The sequence below is a fragment of the Mizuhopecten yessoensis genome, unplaced genomic scaffold, assembly GCF_002113885.1.
Source record: "Mizuhopecten yessoensis strain PY_sf001 unplaced genomic scaffold, ASM211388v2 scaffold11161, whole genome shotgun sequence".
Taxonomy (NCBI): Eukaryota; Metazoa; Mollusca; class Bivalvia; order Pectinida; family Pectinidae; genus Mizuhopecten; species Mizuhopecten yessoensis.
In genome coordinates, this window is record NW_018408910.1 from 29,698 (window position 1) to 43,841 (window position 14,144).

Genomic DNA, 14,144 nt, shown 5'->3' on the forward strand with positions numbered 1-14,144 from the left:
CTTCGGTACACATACACAAAAAAGGCTTACACAACACAAATGGCGGCACGTGCTTAAATGACCTTATCTGTTAATAGGACGTTTAACAAAAAAAAACCAATTAAGGTTTGACCTTCTTTTTGAACGCAGTTGGCAATGAACATATTCTATGTTGCGCGTTACAACTGCGTTCACTTCATACTACCGTATACGCCGTTAAAAAGAAGGGCAATCCTTATATATAGATCCAAAAAATGTTAAATGCTACAAAAAGCAATTGAAGTGGGTTGCTATGATGGTAACTACGGAGGCCGTGGCTGTTAGGATAATATAGTTCCAGTGATATGAGTAAATTAAGAATACCGTCAGAGATATTTGAATGTTCATCCATAGAATAAGAAGTTTGCCAGCATTACTTTGTTGTAACATTAGATGTAATGGATCCCTAATATGGTCCAAGTACCGGCGTCATATTAGAAACAAGTATCAATCCGCCGAGCTTTTTTTCCCACTGCGTATACGCTAATCTATACGCTGTCAGAGTTGAAGCTGAAGAAGGGAGACATGTAAATATCAAACAAAAAAACCCTCTAAATTTATATAAAAAAGGCAGCCCTAACTAATGAATAAAGTAAAAAAAATGTATGCTTTTTGTTTATTTATTTATTTGTAATAGATTATTCTAAAGCAACCAGATAGCTCAGTTACAGAGTCCAACATTGCACTTACACATACAAATGTACTACATGTTGCCTCATGATGGCATGTTTAACGGCGAACTTCACTTACTTTTATACATTTAATAAAAAGGTGGTCCTTTTAATCATCAAGAAAAAAACATTTGCTATTCCATTAGGATCATATCCTTCAAATCTAGCCGTTTCACTCGTACTCAAACCAAATGATGAACCTTAGTTTCCAACTGTTTTCCAACCAGTGTGTTCATATTTCATCCCACTTGGAAAGCGTCCCAATGAATTCGGACACTTTCCAATCATTTTCAACGATATGTGTTTCTCCATGACTTTTGAGTTTGCCTGAAGAGGCGATACAGTCCTACACTGAATCTTACGCCTACCATTCAGCCATTTTGAAATTGCATTCCAAATACAAGGACTTTCAATCATTTTATACTGATTATGCAAATTATGATGATAGGTAGCCGCAGCAATGGTTCCGAAAGATGCCGCTGTTAGATGCAGACCAATGATTTATTAATGTTCTCTCTTGGAGCCCAGGCTATCTATCTCGCCCTTGAGCACATTAAATCGAATAATGTACCGAATGTAAGTAGTATGGACCATTCTACGAGCCTTCTCAACAAAACTTTGAAGAATACTTCAATTAGTAAAGTACATGTATTAACATTATCACATATTGTTGATTTTACATATTTTAAACCTCCAAAAACAAAATGTGTACGTTCAAAGTGGCAAAATGATCGGAATCAATCCATAGATAATAGAGTACACATTATAAAACCTTAAATCGGTAAACAGTGTTGAACAAATGTAGCTATAGAGAAAGCTGCTGAGGTGACGTTATCCTTACTGATCTCCGAACGGGTCATTCGTACATTACCCATTTATATTTATTGAAGCGCTCTGACCATTTTTCAATACATAGCATGTCGCTAACCATTAGCAGTTAAACTGTTAACATGAGACTGCATGGACATACAGCCATCACGATAATGTTGTATGATAATATTACTTATCTAAATCTTTTCCAAATAGTAGGTGTCTCTAAAATAGTTGGTCTGTTTATTAAGATATAGCTAGTCATAGCCAAGTTCACCTTTCAAGTTAGCGTTCGTCGTTTACTTTTTTGTTTTTGGAAGCCGTTTCTGGTTACATGATTTTTTTCTACTTTTAATTGGCCGTGATAATCTTTTCTGTTGGTGGTCCGTTAGGAATTCAATATCCAGCTTACTTACTTTCCATTTTATATATAATTATAACACTTGTTGAAAACTCGGAGCTGATTTAGTTTGCTTTTATTTGGTTTTAACTTTGCGATGTAAAGAAAAGTAGAAGCTTATTTTGATCATAGACAGACTTGAGATAAAAAATAAAAATGTGTATGATGTGAAAAGCATTGTTCTATACAATACATTTGTCAAAGATTTTCGAATGAGTACGTGGAATTGTTCTACACCATAAAATCAAAATATAATAGTTTCTGACCGTTTTGCTTTGTACTAGTCTATGCAGATTATAATCTTTTACTGTTACATTTGGTGTATTTCGATTTATAACTGTCCATTATTTTTGTTGTTAGGTCGGAAATGACCTACCCGTTGCTGTGCTGTTAACCAACTAAGGATAACACAACGAGTTTTTGTTTTTCCGTTTTCTGACTACTAAACCATGGACAAGATAAAGCCTTATGGACTAAAATGTTTAGTTTATTGTCGTTAACAACACAAAAACAATAACTCACTATTCCGACGAAATACAAATCAAGTTAATGGCATTAAATTTAATCCACGAGTTTCCTACGTCCTGTTAAATGTGGGTTGTTTGTTCACTTGAAGGAGTAGCTTGAATTCTGACTACATACCGAGTCAACATCAAAGGCGTGGTTGTTACTTCCGGTCACTTTGATGACTACATCTTTGTCCATTTCTGGATCCTTGGCCCATTCCTGTTCTTTGGCACTGGCAAGCACTAGAAACACCACAGTTCCAACCACAGACACGCCAACACATCCGTAAAAAACTATTTGCCACTCATCAGCTGTACCCTAAAGAGAAGTGTACAATTCAAATAATTCTATTTTGAATTATGCTATTAACTAGAACAAACTTACCCTACATTACAGATTATTACAACATGCAAACACCCTTAAGTGAAACCTAAATTACAACATCATTCCCGGAAAATACAGAAAACGGAAATAAATCTGAAGAGCCATATGAAGATCAAAAGCTGCTAGATTTGTAGTCAGTCATTAGATCTTAAATTTACTTAGTATCATCTGCAATTTTTGTGTGTTTTATACGTTAAGATAGATAAGGCAATCAGTGATCAAGTTTGCTTATTTTTTCTCCTGTTTCTATCATTGAATAATAGTAAATCGAGGTTCGTATATACCGCTTTATCACAACCTAATTCGTAGGTCGTCTTAAAGCGGTTAACAAATTAGTATCCGTGGTTATAGGGCCTTTGCAAAAAGGACATATATTTCTCAACTCCATGGGGAGCATACAGCCGGTGCTGCCATTTCGGCGCTCACAGCTAGCATTCTACAATTCTAACATTGCCCAACCACGTACAGCTGAATAGACTTGAACAAACGGAGTAAAGGATCTTTCCCAAAGATGGACTGGAACAAACGGAGTAAAGGATCTTGCTCAAAGATACAACACATTGCCGTGGCGTGACTCGAACCCGTAACCCTTCGGTCACGAACCTGGCATCCTACCACTAGACTACTGTGTCTCATTTAGGTACAACATGGCAAGGTTGTACAGCGATATACATGTATGTACAAGACTTATTACTGACCATGGGGTTTAATCATTATCATAAACGCACGTTAAAGGTATGCATTTACAGTAACAGTTGACTTTATACCAGAAAATCGGTAACCTTACATTGGGAGTGAGAGCCGTTACCACCATCGGCACAAACAACGAAACTACACTGTTCAGGAAAACACACATTCCACAAATCACCCCTGCAAATCTGGAAAAAAATCAAAGGTCTAAAAGGTACACACGGACAATATATGACTTGATCGAAACAAACTGCATTGTGTATAAATTATAGAAGTGTTTGAAGAGTTACTATATTATACAGAAGGCCTATTCTTACATGTACGTGACAGATTATATAATGTACTATCAATGAAAAATGTATTTGATACAATTTCTGTGCAGTTTATATATGACTATTTACACTTAATTGATCTTTACAATGATATATGAAATTATATCATTCTATTTATATATTTTTACATCTATTTAGTTCAAGTTTGAAGTATTCATTACGGTGTTATGTGGCCCTAAATGACTTGCATTGCCGATATGCTTTTAAACAAAGCCAAAAAACATCTGGCCTGAATGGCTTTGAGTGCGTTCTCTGACGTACCTCGGAGCTATGTCGGCTGGATTGACCCTGAATCCAGAGTTCATACAGGTGAGTGTGAACCAGTAGAGAGTCATTAGTACAACGGCCAGTCTCTGGTCGTCTTGTCCCAGAAAACTAATGCCGAGAATAATAGGAATTGATCCAAGTAGACCTTACATGGACAAAAATATCACAAAATCAAAACTGATGTTCAGAATAGCTATAAATGCTAAGTTTGTTTTTTGTTTTGAACACAAACAGTAATTGTTTACGAGCTTTCGAAAATATTTCCCAAACAAAGAGCGCAAATGACTGGTGTCTCGACTCTGAACTGCAGAAAACAACTCACTATAAGCCACAATGAGCTAAGTCAGTAAATGCAGTTGTAAGAAAATAAAGAGACATTTTGCAAAATAGCACTTTAATACTACAGGCAGCTACAGGGACGGAAAATAAGTTTACCCATTCCGCCTCATATTGGAATGTTATCTACACTCTGCAAAGAGTCAAGTCATCGGTCATTTGAAATACCAATACTTAACATATAACAAAACTGATATTCGAAAACAAAACCGAGCAAAAGAGGAAATTTGAAAATCTATTAAGAAAGTTTTTTTTTAGTTTCGATTAGTACAAATACTTTGTCCACAGAAATGCTTTGTAAAAAAGTGTTTTTAACCCATCATGTAGGGACATCTTATAATGAAACCTCTTTCTAACTTTATGTTTGCGTTTTCTGTTAATTAAGCAGAAAATTGAGTTTTCATTGAAACACATTGTTATCAATACACAAGAAATCTCACCAGTAGCATGACATGTCTTCCTTATTGTTATCAATGATAGCAATCTTTTTGTAAAGATCCAATCAGACAGGTATCCAAAAACTAGTGCTCCAAGAAATCGGCCGACGAATGCTAATGCGGAGACCAACCCATTCTGTAACGAGATGTCTTTATTAAACCTTGAAAAAAACGTGTCATCATCTGCAAGTTTAAGGTAATTTGTGTTGTGTCCATCAGGTAGGTTCAATGTCCAAAATGATAATAAAATTTAGTATGGTTTTGACTTTAGTTTTTTAAACCTCCTATCAACAGCTTAGGTCATTTGCGTGTGCGGAAGCGTGCTGGCGTTTGTGTATAAAGGAGGCAGAGTACGGAGGGAGTATAAAGAGAATATTTGAGGGAAATGACAGGAAGACGGGGAGAGGGGCTCTGGGAAAGCAGTCCTTTCAACAATGAAATTATCAGATGAGTCCACCAGGACTTGCCTACAGTGTGACATTTTTTTATTGAATTGTTATATTATTCTCTATCTGATTGATTTAACACCTGACAAAGAAATTCGTTGCTTGTTGTATCATTTCAATTTAAATTCCGTCAGGTTTAAGGGTGTAGGAACGGTGGTAAATAGCTTTATTATTATCATTCCTGGTTAGGAAATAGGGATCTAGAGAATCGAAGGTTTTCTTCGGTCTCTTCAACTAAACCGACATAGAGGAAATCGATATTGCTCTGCTGCCCCCATTGCTATACTTTGGATGCTATACATTTTCTCGCTACCTTACGCTTTCATTTTCGGACGTTTTCGTTGGCACCTGTTCCCATAATGCCATAACTATTAAGAGGACGCTAAACCTGAACCAAACTTTGAACAGAAATTGTTGATCTATTTTATATAATAATGAAACAATACAAATGATAAAATAAAAACAACTTCACCTGATATTTTAGAAACTTCATCTCAAAAATGATACATTACCGTTGCAACGTCAAATTTTAGGACTTGTTCTATATATAGTGGAAGGCACACCGCCATGACCATAAAGAGAGTTCCGGATGTCACATATCCTAGTACACATGCCCAAACTGGTCCCGATGTCATCATCTTGAACCAAGGTACCACCAGAGGCTGTAATTATAAAAAAACACATATTTGTGTTGTCTCTGTTGTAGCATTAATACACACATGGATGAATTTGAGTTATTTTATCATGTTATACTGTAAAAGCGTCTGACCCTTTTCCGACGTTAAATCATTATCAAACAATCGAGAGGACTAGTCATAATTATTCCAAAAAAGTAATACAACACATGTTTGACTAACGTCTCGGATTACACGAGATATTTCGCGAACGAATACCTTTATGGTCACGGTTAGAGTTTTTTGATTATATTTGGTATGCTGTATTACGTCACTGGAAATGTTTACTATGTATGCGTTTTTTATGATTTGCTGCACCAAACATCGAACCGAACAACAATGGCATTCAATATAATTTCGATGACGGATAATGACGTAGCATTAATATAACGTGAATTTGGGGATCTTCCATTGATTTGAAAAGTCTATAACATATTATCGGTTACAGTTAAAACGAAGTTAAGGCTCTTGGATAAATGTAACATTTCTTGTTTGTCCAATATGGAACCTCTCACTGCATGTCCCAAATACTGGTTGTTCTCCTATTGTTATGCTCATCAATAGGTCTTATCGTTTCTCACATGAAATCTTGCTAATACAGCCTATTCAATTTTCAGCGCAAAGTATATGATTTGAAAATGACAATACAGTATACCTTGTCATGTGATTTTGTTCTATGACTGTTGATATAATCAACTTCTGCTGGCTTAATCCAAGGATGTTTACTTGGTTTGTCATATACCAGGAAAAGCCATAGAATCATGGCTACCATATTTATTCCACCTGTTTGGGAAAACTTGAAAAGTAGCATATAAAACAAAATCAGGCTCGTTTCAAATAGTGTTCATGAGATTGACATCAATGATGCTATAACGTAATGAAATTATTCTGTATCAAACACCTATCAGAGATGGACGTTTACATTTTATTTTCGTTTGGTTTTATTGGATTAAGCGTCCCATTGATAGCTGAACTTTCATCCAATTGTGTAATTAATACGTTTGTAAGTGCTAAAGGCGATACGCTGATGTTTATTTCCGTAGCTAAAGCTGCTTAGTGCAATAGTTCAACGATCGGAGGTCTTACCATTTTGTATATTTTCACTAGCAATAGTGTGAGAAAATATTTTGTATTTCAACTTGATATTTTGAACATTCGTGAAATTTTGTCTTGATTCACAGAATACCTAGAACAACTCAGAACGCAAAATGATTATCAATTAGAAAAGGCTTATACAGCAGATATTATATCACATGGAGATAAATTTACATTTGTATATAAACGAGTTAAAACTTACTGAAAATGTAAAATATAAATGGCCAGCCGCCAAGGACAGGTATGTTACAGATGAACCCTGACAGGATGAAGTTTCCTATCCCGCCAATGCTGTTGGCTGACACAAATAATACAAATACATTTGGTGGATATTTGTGAAACCTTGATGTTAAAAGAATCTTGTGTATCCGTCAACATGTATAGCATAGCGCGTAAAAACAAATAAATAGAACTACGAAGCAATGAAAGTCAACATCAACGGACGATATACTACGGGGAATGAAAACCATGAAGACTTCTATTTGTTTGTGTTTAACGGCACGTGCAGAACTTAAGTCATTTAGGGTCCAACAGCACTGTGAAAAAAGATGTTCACAGATTATTATATATCCAACGAACCAAACTAAAATATGATAGATATGCAAATAAACATCAATAGCAAATACATCCTATCTTATTGTAAAGATTAAATGATTGTAAATTATCATATATTAACAGCACAGGAGCCGCAACACACCAGCTTTCTTAGTTGGTACATGCAAATTGTCAATGACCAAGTTAAGCAATCAACCTTAACATGTTTGACTGTAAATAGTTCGTCGCAAGCACGAACTTAAATTGTAAGAATTATTTGCATTAAGTAATTATATAGAATTTACATCGGGCTGCCGAATTGCTTGTGTAGAAATTTCAGGTATGCTGCCAATAGTAATTGATTACGGTTCGAAATTCGAGTTTTCAATTAGTTTTCGTAGTAGTATGACAAAAAAATGTTGAATTATTTTCTTGATTTATTAACAAAAGATGTTTCTATTTAAATGAAATATTTGCTAAAATGCTGGATTTTTCTGCGTTTCTGAAATGCAAACACTTTAGAGATGCATTTTCTTTCTGGATCTCGTTTGGGTACTTCGTTTGTTTCAATATGGTTCTTACAAAAGCCACTCGAACGTTCCCGTTCAACGACGCAGCAGGGATGGTGAACATCTGTCTTCAATTTGCATTATATATATTTGAATCATAAGGAATTTGTGATAAACTGATTTAAAACATTCCATAGCAAATTTTATTAAAACAAGCGTCCAACAATAATGGTTGGAAGATATTTATAAGTTTTCAACCTAATATTACTTAGTGCACAAAAACTACAGGCGACCTCACGAGGAAATTTCCCCCTTGCGACTATCCATAGGTTATACCTACAATATACAGATTTACACTTTACAAAATGAAAATTGCCCCTTTTGTCACGCCTGTGACCAACAATTTAGAGTCAAGCACTGTATGATAGAATGTGCTGATGTTAAACCAAATCCTGAGAAATTCTGAAATGTATCAACTAATAGAAATGCGTACCAATATAAATTCATGAACCAAACTGTTAAATGGAGGGAATAAATCGAGATTATTAACTCTCAGAAACATCTGCACTGTTAGATACAATGCACCAAAAACGAAAATCCGGTTGTAATGACGATTGCAATGACCTTTCCGTGCGTGAAAATGCGTAGGACATAAAAAATCATCACGATAACAGTGTCCTACATACCTAGACAGAAATTGAGTGTCGATAGTTACGTATACATTGATCTCAAAATTGACTAGAGCTTTCTTCTTTTTCTGGAAGATGTCGTGGAGAAAAAATAATTATTACTCAAAAATTGGCAACAGCCCAAATAACAAATCTGTTGGATATTTAACCAACTTTTATATGAAATAACAATTCTTATTAAACCTATTTCTTTTCATTTTTTGTTAGAAAAAGATGTATTTAATAATCTCGGTTTTACAAGAAATGAAATTAAACTGTTTTACGATACAGTTGTTCCGCATATTGATACGTACTGTCACACACCCGTTCTAAAAAAAAAATCTGCCCCTCAATTTGTATACCATTGACTCAGAACATCATATGTAGTTGAGTCTATTTTGTCAGTAAATGTTCGTCTCTCCATTGTTTTTGTACAAAGTTGGCCAGTTTTGGAAACCATTTTACGATCTTCATATCAAAATTGCGACTGGCGGTCGTCTGTTTGTGGAACCAATTAGTAAATTGAAATCTGCGACTTTTGCCAGATTTAGCAAACTACCCTGAGGTTACATAAAAAAGTCTTTCAAAGGGCAAATGTACCCAGGTATGAATTGTAGGTAACGTATTCACTCAAATTCGGTACTGTTTTGACAAAGCACTCGGAATCAAAAGGAGAGTTTTTGAAATACTAAAATCAAATGTTGGACAAGTGTTATTGCGTTGACGCTGCGTTATCGCTGTATGTTTTCATGGAAAGTGATGTTGTATTAACAATATGAAATAAGTAATTTCCTGCTACACTATAAAGTTTTTGTGAAAAACAATTAAAGCTGTGATTATACAATTTTCAAACTGAAGTGTTGGATAAATGTCGAAAAAACCCACAAAAAATCTACTACAATACAGAGGATGTTGTTCTCAAATATTAAACAATAACAAAATAACGTAAACATGGAGTTACTAATTGTTTATTTACTTACATAAAAATAATAGAAACTTATTTGTTAATCAGATTCCTTTATTTGAATAAGCCGAAGTTAATTAGCATTCCGTGTGAAATTGTGTATAAATTGCAAAACTTGAGACAATTGATAGATACTGGGAAATCAAAACCATATTCGTTTTGTAGACCCTTATTTATCACAGAATTACATAAAGCCAATGGCAAACAATGCTTAACATAATGAGTAGCTACTCCCCAGTGTGCCGCTGGCGTCGTTAAGACATCCATTAGACAGGAACAATAAACCGAGCCGATACGTGAGATAAGGACAATATATCAAAATATTGAATGAAAATGTTCAATCGTTAAAAATATTTTTGAAGGTACAATACAGTAACATAGTTACCCTGCTCCGTTATCGACATCATCTGAGCCCGTTCGTGTAAAGGGGCCCAATTAGACAAGAGCTGAGTGCCACAAGGTTCTAATCCTCCCTGGAATGTAATGAAGTCTTACATGATACAAAGGTAGACGAATAGAAATATACAGAACATAGAGTAATAGTATTGTTTTGTTTAAACCTTAAACATTTTGGTCTATATTACCGCTACTGGGTAAGGTTTGAGTTTTATTTGTTTGAGCGGCCAACGAAACGCAAAATTCAATCAGGATTTGCTTGCGATAATTCCTGTTACGCAGACGTTAAAAACCTACACAAAAGATGGTTTTAGATATAAAATGTTGATACTGGATTTCTGAAGTCAAGGCTAACAAATTGTTCATGCATAATTATGAAAATAAACCATCATTCATTTTATATTGAATTTTCATTTTGTTGAAATATACCTCGTCCGGACAAAACGCACCGTTGCTATGCCGATCAAAACTCGTGTTGCTAGGACCAGGTAGGGGCTGAAGAATGTTAAAGCTGGTGTAACAAATGATACCACAATAAGCGCTGACGTCAGAAAGAAAATAAATTTCCTCCCGCTAATCCTTCCCGTAAAGGTTCCAAAGACAAGAGATGTGAACACCTGACCAATGTAGTACCCTGATATCAGCAGTCCCTCAATAGTGCTATCCCAATATACGTAGTTGTTCTAGATTAACAAAACAGCATCAATAACAAAAAATAATATAAATCAATCGACAAAGCCTTTGTCATATTTGGTTATATAGTTGGTGGTTTCGTTTGTATAGCAATTTCCAACTTAATGTCTGTTTTAGAGAATTTTGTAGAATTTGATGATCTGACCGCCTACGTGTATCCTTGCTATTTGACCGGCTTTATCTAAACGAAAATGACAGACTGTTAAAAAGATGCCTTTTTTTGAACATGTGAATATATATGATTTTTTTGGTATATACTTTTTTCCTTTATCTGTTATATACGTTTAGATAATTTAATATCTTATTTAGCAATATTTAAACTTTCAGAAAGGCAAAGGAAATTCTGGCCGCATAACGTGAAAACACATGCTTGATTTAAACGGGATGACAGTAAAAAAGGATGACCAATCGTAGTGACTATACACTTACCAAGTATGGGTCACGTATGGTGATTTCTGTCCCATTTTGTGATACGGCTAGTGTCAGGTTTCCAGGTGTCATGCAGACCACCACCATTGTCATATTGAGTCTGAGAAGTATGGAACAGGACATTGCGAGTGCGGCGGTGATTCCTACTTGCCATCGACATGATGTATATTTCTGCCAAAGCGTGAAGGTGTACTGTTTCTTCTTTTGGTCGTCCAGAAGGGGTATATTCTCTAAATAACGTAAGATTTTGTAATTAATAAACATCAAGGTGGTTAACATTTGTGATATTTTATATGTTTTATAATCTGCTGAAATTCTTGACAGGACGTTAAATCGTTTTAAACAAATCCTGAAATTCTGCACTTCCACTATTTGTCTACATAACTGTTAGCGTTATACAGGGATTTGGCAATATCTAATAAGAAATGAAGGTATAAAAAGGAATCATTGATAAAAAAGATAGAGAGAAAGCAGCCCCTGATATATGTTTAAGAAAAAGATATATGGCAAATGAACGGGAAGGCAAGTTAAACAATCATTCTTTAGGTAGAAATTTGAACAAATAAAAAAGTCTTGTTTAAGCCTCGGTGCGAAACTGGCATATATCAATATCACTATGTAAAACGAACTCATTACGTAAACTAATTATATCAAGGCAAAAAGGTGTTTGAATCCTCTGTGTGCATGTACGAAATTATTTCAATCTGATTACCTTATATTGTTTTCACGCGTAATTTCCCCCTTTCGCACCGTGGGAAGCGTTTTGAACTTTAACTGAGATCTACTTTTGACAAAGTAGCATGTCTGTTTTATCATAACCCACCCGTCTGTTACCATGACAAAATTGTACCTTTATCTGTTATATGATAAAACACAGAGTATAATAATATTCGCGTCTGATTGGAAATTACAATCAGTAATACATAAGTCTGAAATCTGTTTTTGAAACCTTTAATAGCTCTATAATTCTAGATTACCCGAAAACTGGTGAACTGTTGCAAAAGATATAAATTTTCAGAGCCACTAATACAATGTAATACTAGAATTGACTTTGTCTGTTTTTTGTTTTCCTTTTTCGTGTTTTTGATGTCATTTTCTTCAAGAGAATGTAAAGATAATTATATTACAGAGTGGTTCGGAAATACATAATAATTCGTAAGTATTTGAAGCGTATTTAATTAACGATTTGATGTTAACTTTATATAGTGTCTGAAAGATCGCAATTTAGAAAGGCGCTTTCGACAAATGTACAGAGAACAGATATTTGTATTTCAATGGTTTAAAATAGTAATATCTTTGAGGACTAATCAATTCGCCATCATAAGAGAGTGTAAAGTCTCGTGAAATATGACATATTGACCACAATAGAAATCAATCAATAAAGATAAAAACCAACCTATGGACTTTGGCATCCTCGTTGTTTTTTTAGCTCGGTCTATCGATCATCCGTAGTCATCCATAAGTGCCGGCAGCTATACAATATGTATTATCGTTTGCCCTGGTAGCCATTTACAATTTATAAACTGGCACGAATGATTTCCTGAGTAGACATATATTAAAGTACTCAAGAACAGCTTGTACTGAAATCAGGCGATGGTTTTCATTGCGCATAATTTATGTCGTACTAGTCAAACACGTGTCAAAGTTAATTCTCATGTCATTATAATATTAACATCCCGTACAAAACGCATTTATCTATACCTCTGTTCTGGGTCCGTTTATTGTTTGGTCATTTGATAGTGTAGACTAACGCCATGTAGTGTAATAAGAAAAAAATCGACCGTTAGTGCTATGATGCCATACTAAACATCGATTTTATTTCGGTCGAAAAAGTCAAATTGTATGTTGGCTCGCGAAGAAAGAGGCTAAAGAAGACGCCCGCCAACATCAGATGGTGGGCTATTGAAACTGTCCTTACACAATTCTTGTAATCGCTATTTCTCAGAAAGTACTGGAGGGATCTTTCTATATTATGATATTTAGTTTTCTCTTGATCCCTTCTTGTGCATGTTTACTTTTAAGACTGATTGGATTAACAAAATGGCCGACAGGAGGCCATCTTGGATTTTGACAGTGAATGTCTGTTATCGCTATTTCTCAGGAAGGACTTGAGTGTTCTTTCTTAACTTTCATACGTAGGTTCCGGTTAGATTATTATTGAGCGTGTTAAATTGCTAGATGGCTCGGGAAAACAAAATGGTCGAAAGGCGGCCATCTTAGATTTTGACATTGAATGTTTGTTATCGCTATTTCTCAGGAAGTACCCAGGGGATTTTTCTCAAATTTCATATGAAGGTTCCTCTTAGTTTCTTATTAAGTATGTTCAGTTTTGAGTTTTGAGATGGTTTGGATAAGAAAATTTCGCTATTTCTCGGGAAATACTGGAAAGTTCTTTCTGAAATTTGTTCCGTAAGTTTTCCCTGGTCCTTCTTTGTGCATGTTTACTTTTTTGATGGAATAAACAAAAAGGTTACCTTAACGTGCATTTACTGTTTACATGACTAAATCAAACAAATAAGAGAAAAGAAGAGATAGATCGAACTGACAAAGAACGAATGAAGATGGTGGGCGCCAAGTCCCTCTAGGATCTCTTATTGTCATATGACAGCTGATGCCTAGATAGACAGACAAGGATTATATTCCATGTGTTCCAATGGGTGGGGGTCACATATTCATTCTTATTTCTTCTGAAACCACAGATGTTAACCCGTTAAACGGAGTTCTGCAGGAGAGGGAGACCATATTAGTCGCCTCTTAAGGTACGTTTCAGTGGGATATATAATATTCATTATGTATTCTTTCCCTGGACAGGATAGTGTGTCGCATGATAAAGATACCATGTGACATTGACAAAAACTCTGACAAGGAGGTTACATATGTACGA

General features: G+C 35.1%; 1 protein-coding gene across 2 annotated transcripts; it reads right to left on the reverse strand.

Moving 5' to 3' along the window:
* Nucleotides 1-2,039: 2,039 nt before the first annotated feature.
* On the reverse strand, nt 2,040-12,785 carry LOC110467110 (uncharacterized transporter slc-17.2-like). 2 transcript variants are annotated; one of them, XM_021524034.1, is made up of 11 exons: nt 12,657-12,785; nt 11,261-11,490; nt 10,568-10,633; nt 10,128-10,215; nt 7,270-7,365; nt 6,628-6,755; nt 5,811-5,960; nt 4,856-4,988; nt 4,074-4,224; nt 3,578-3,668; nt 2,040-2,724 (listed from the first exon to the last, which is right to left on the reverse strand). In XM_021524034.1, exons 1-11 carry the CDS (start codon nt 12,670-12,672, stop codon nt 2,506-2,508), a joined length of 1,368 nt encoding a protein of 455 aa, XP_021379709.1. In that variant the 5' UTR covers nt 12,673-12,785; the 3' UTR covers nt 2,040-2,505. The 2 variants fall into 2 exon arrangements, with proteins under 2 accessions (XP_021379709.1, XP_021379708.1); XM_021524033.1 differs by having other exon boundaries at nt 2,044-2,724; nt 10,588-10,821.
* Between the last annotated feature and the right edge of the window lie 1,359 nt (nt 12,786-14,144).

Coding starts and splice junctions, on each gene's coding strand:
- LOC110467110 (XM_021524033.1), bottom strand. Junction 10,216..10,587: donor TTTTGATCGGCATAGCAACG/GTGCGTTTTGTC, acceptor ATTACATTCCAG/GGAGGATTAGAACCTTGTGG. Junction 7,366..10,127: donor GATGTCGATAACGGAGCAGG/GTAACTATGTTA, acceptor TATTTGTGTCAG/CCAACAGCATTGGCGGGATA.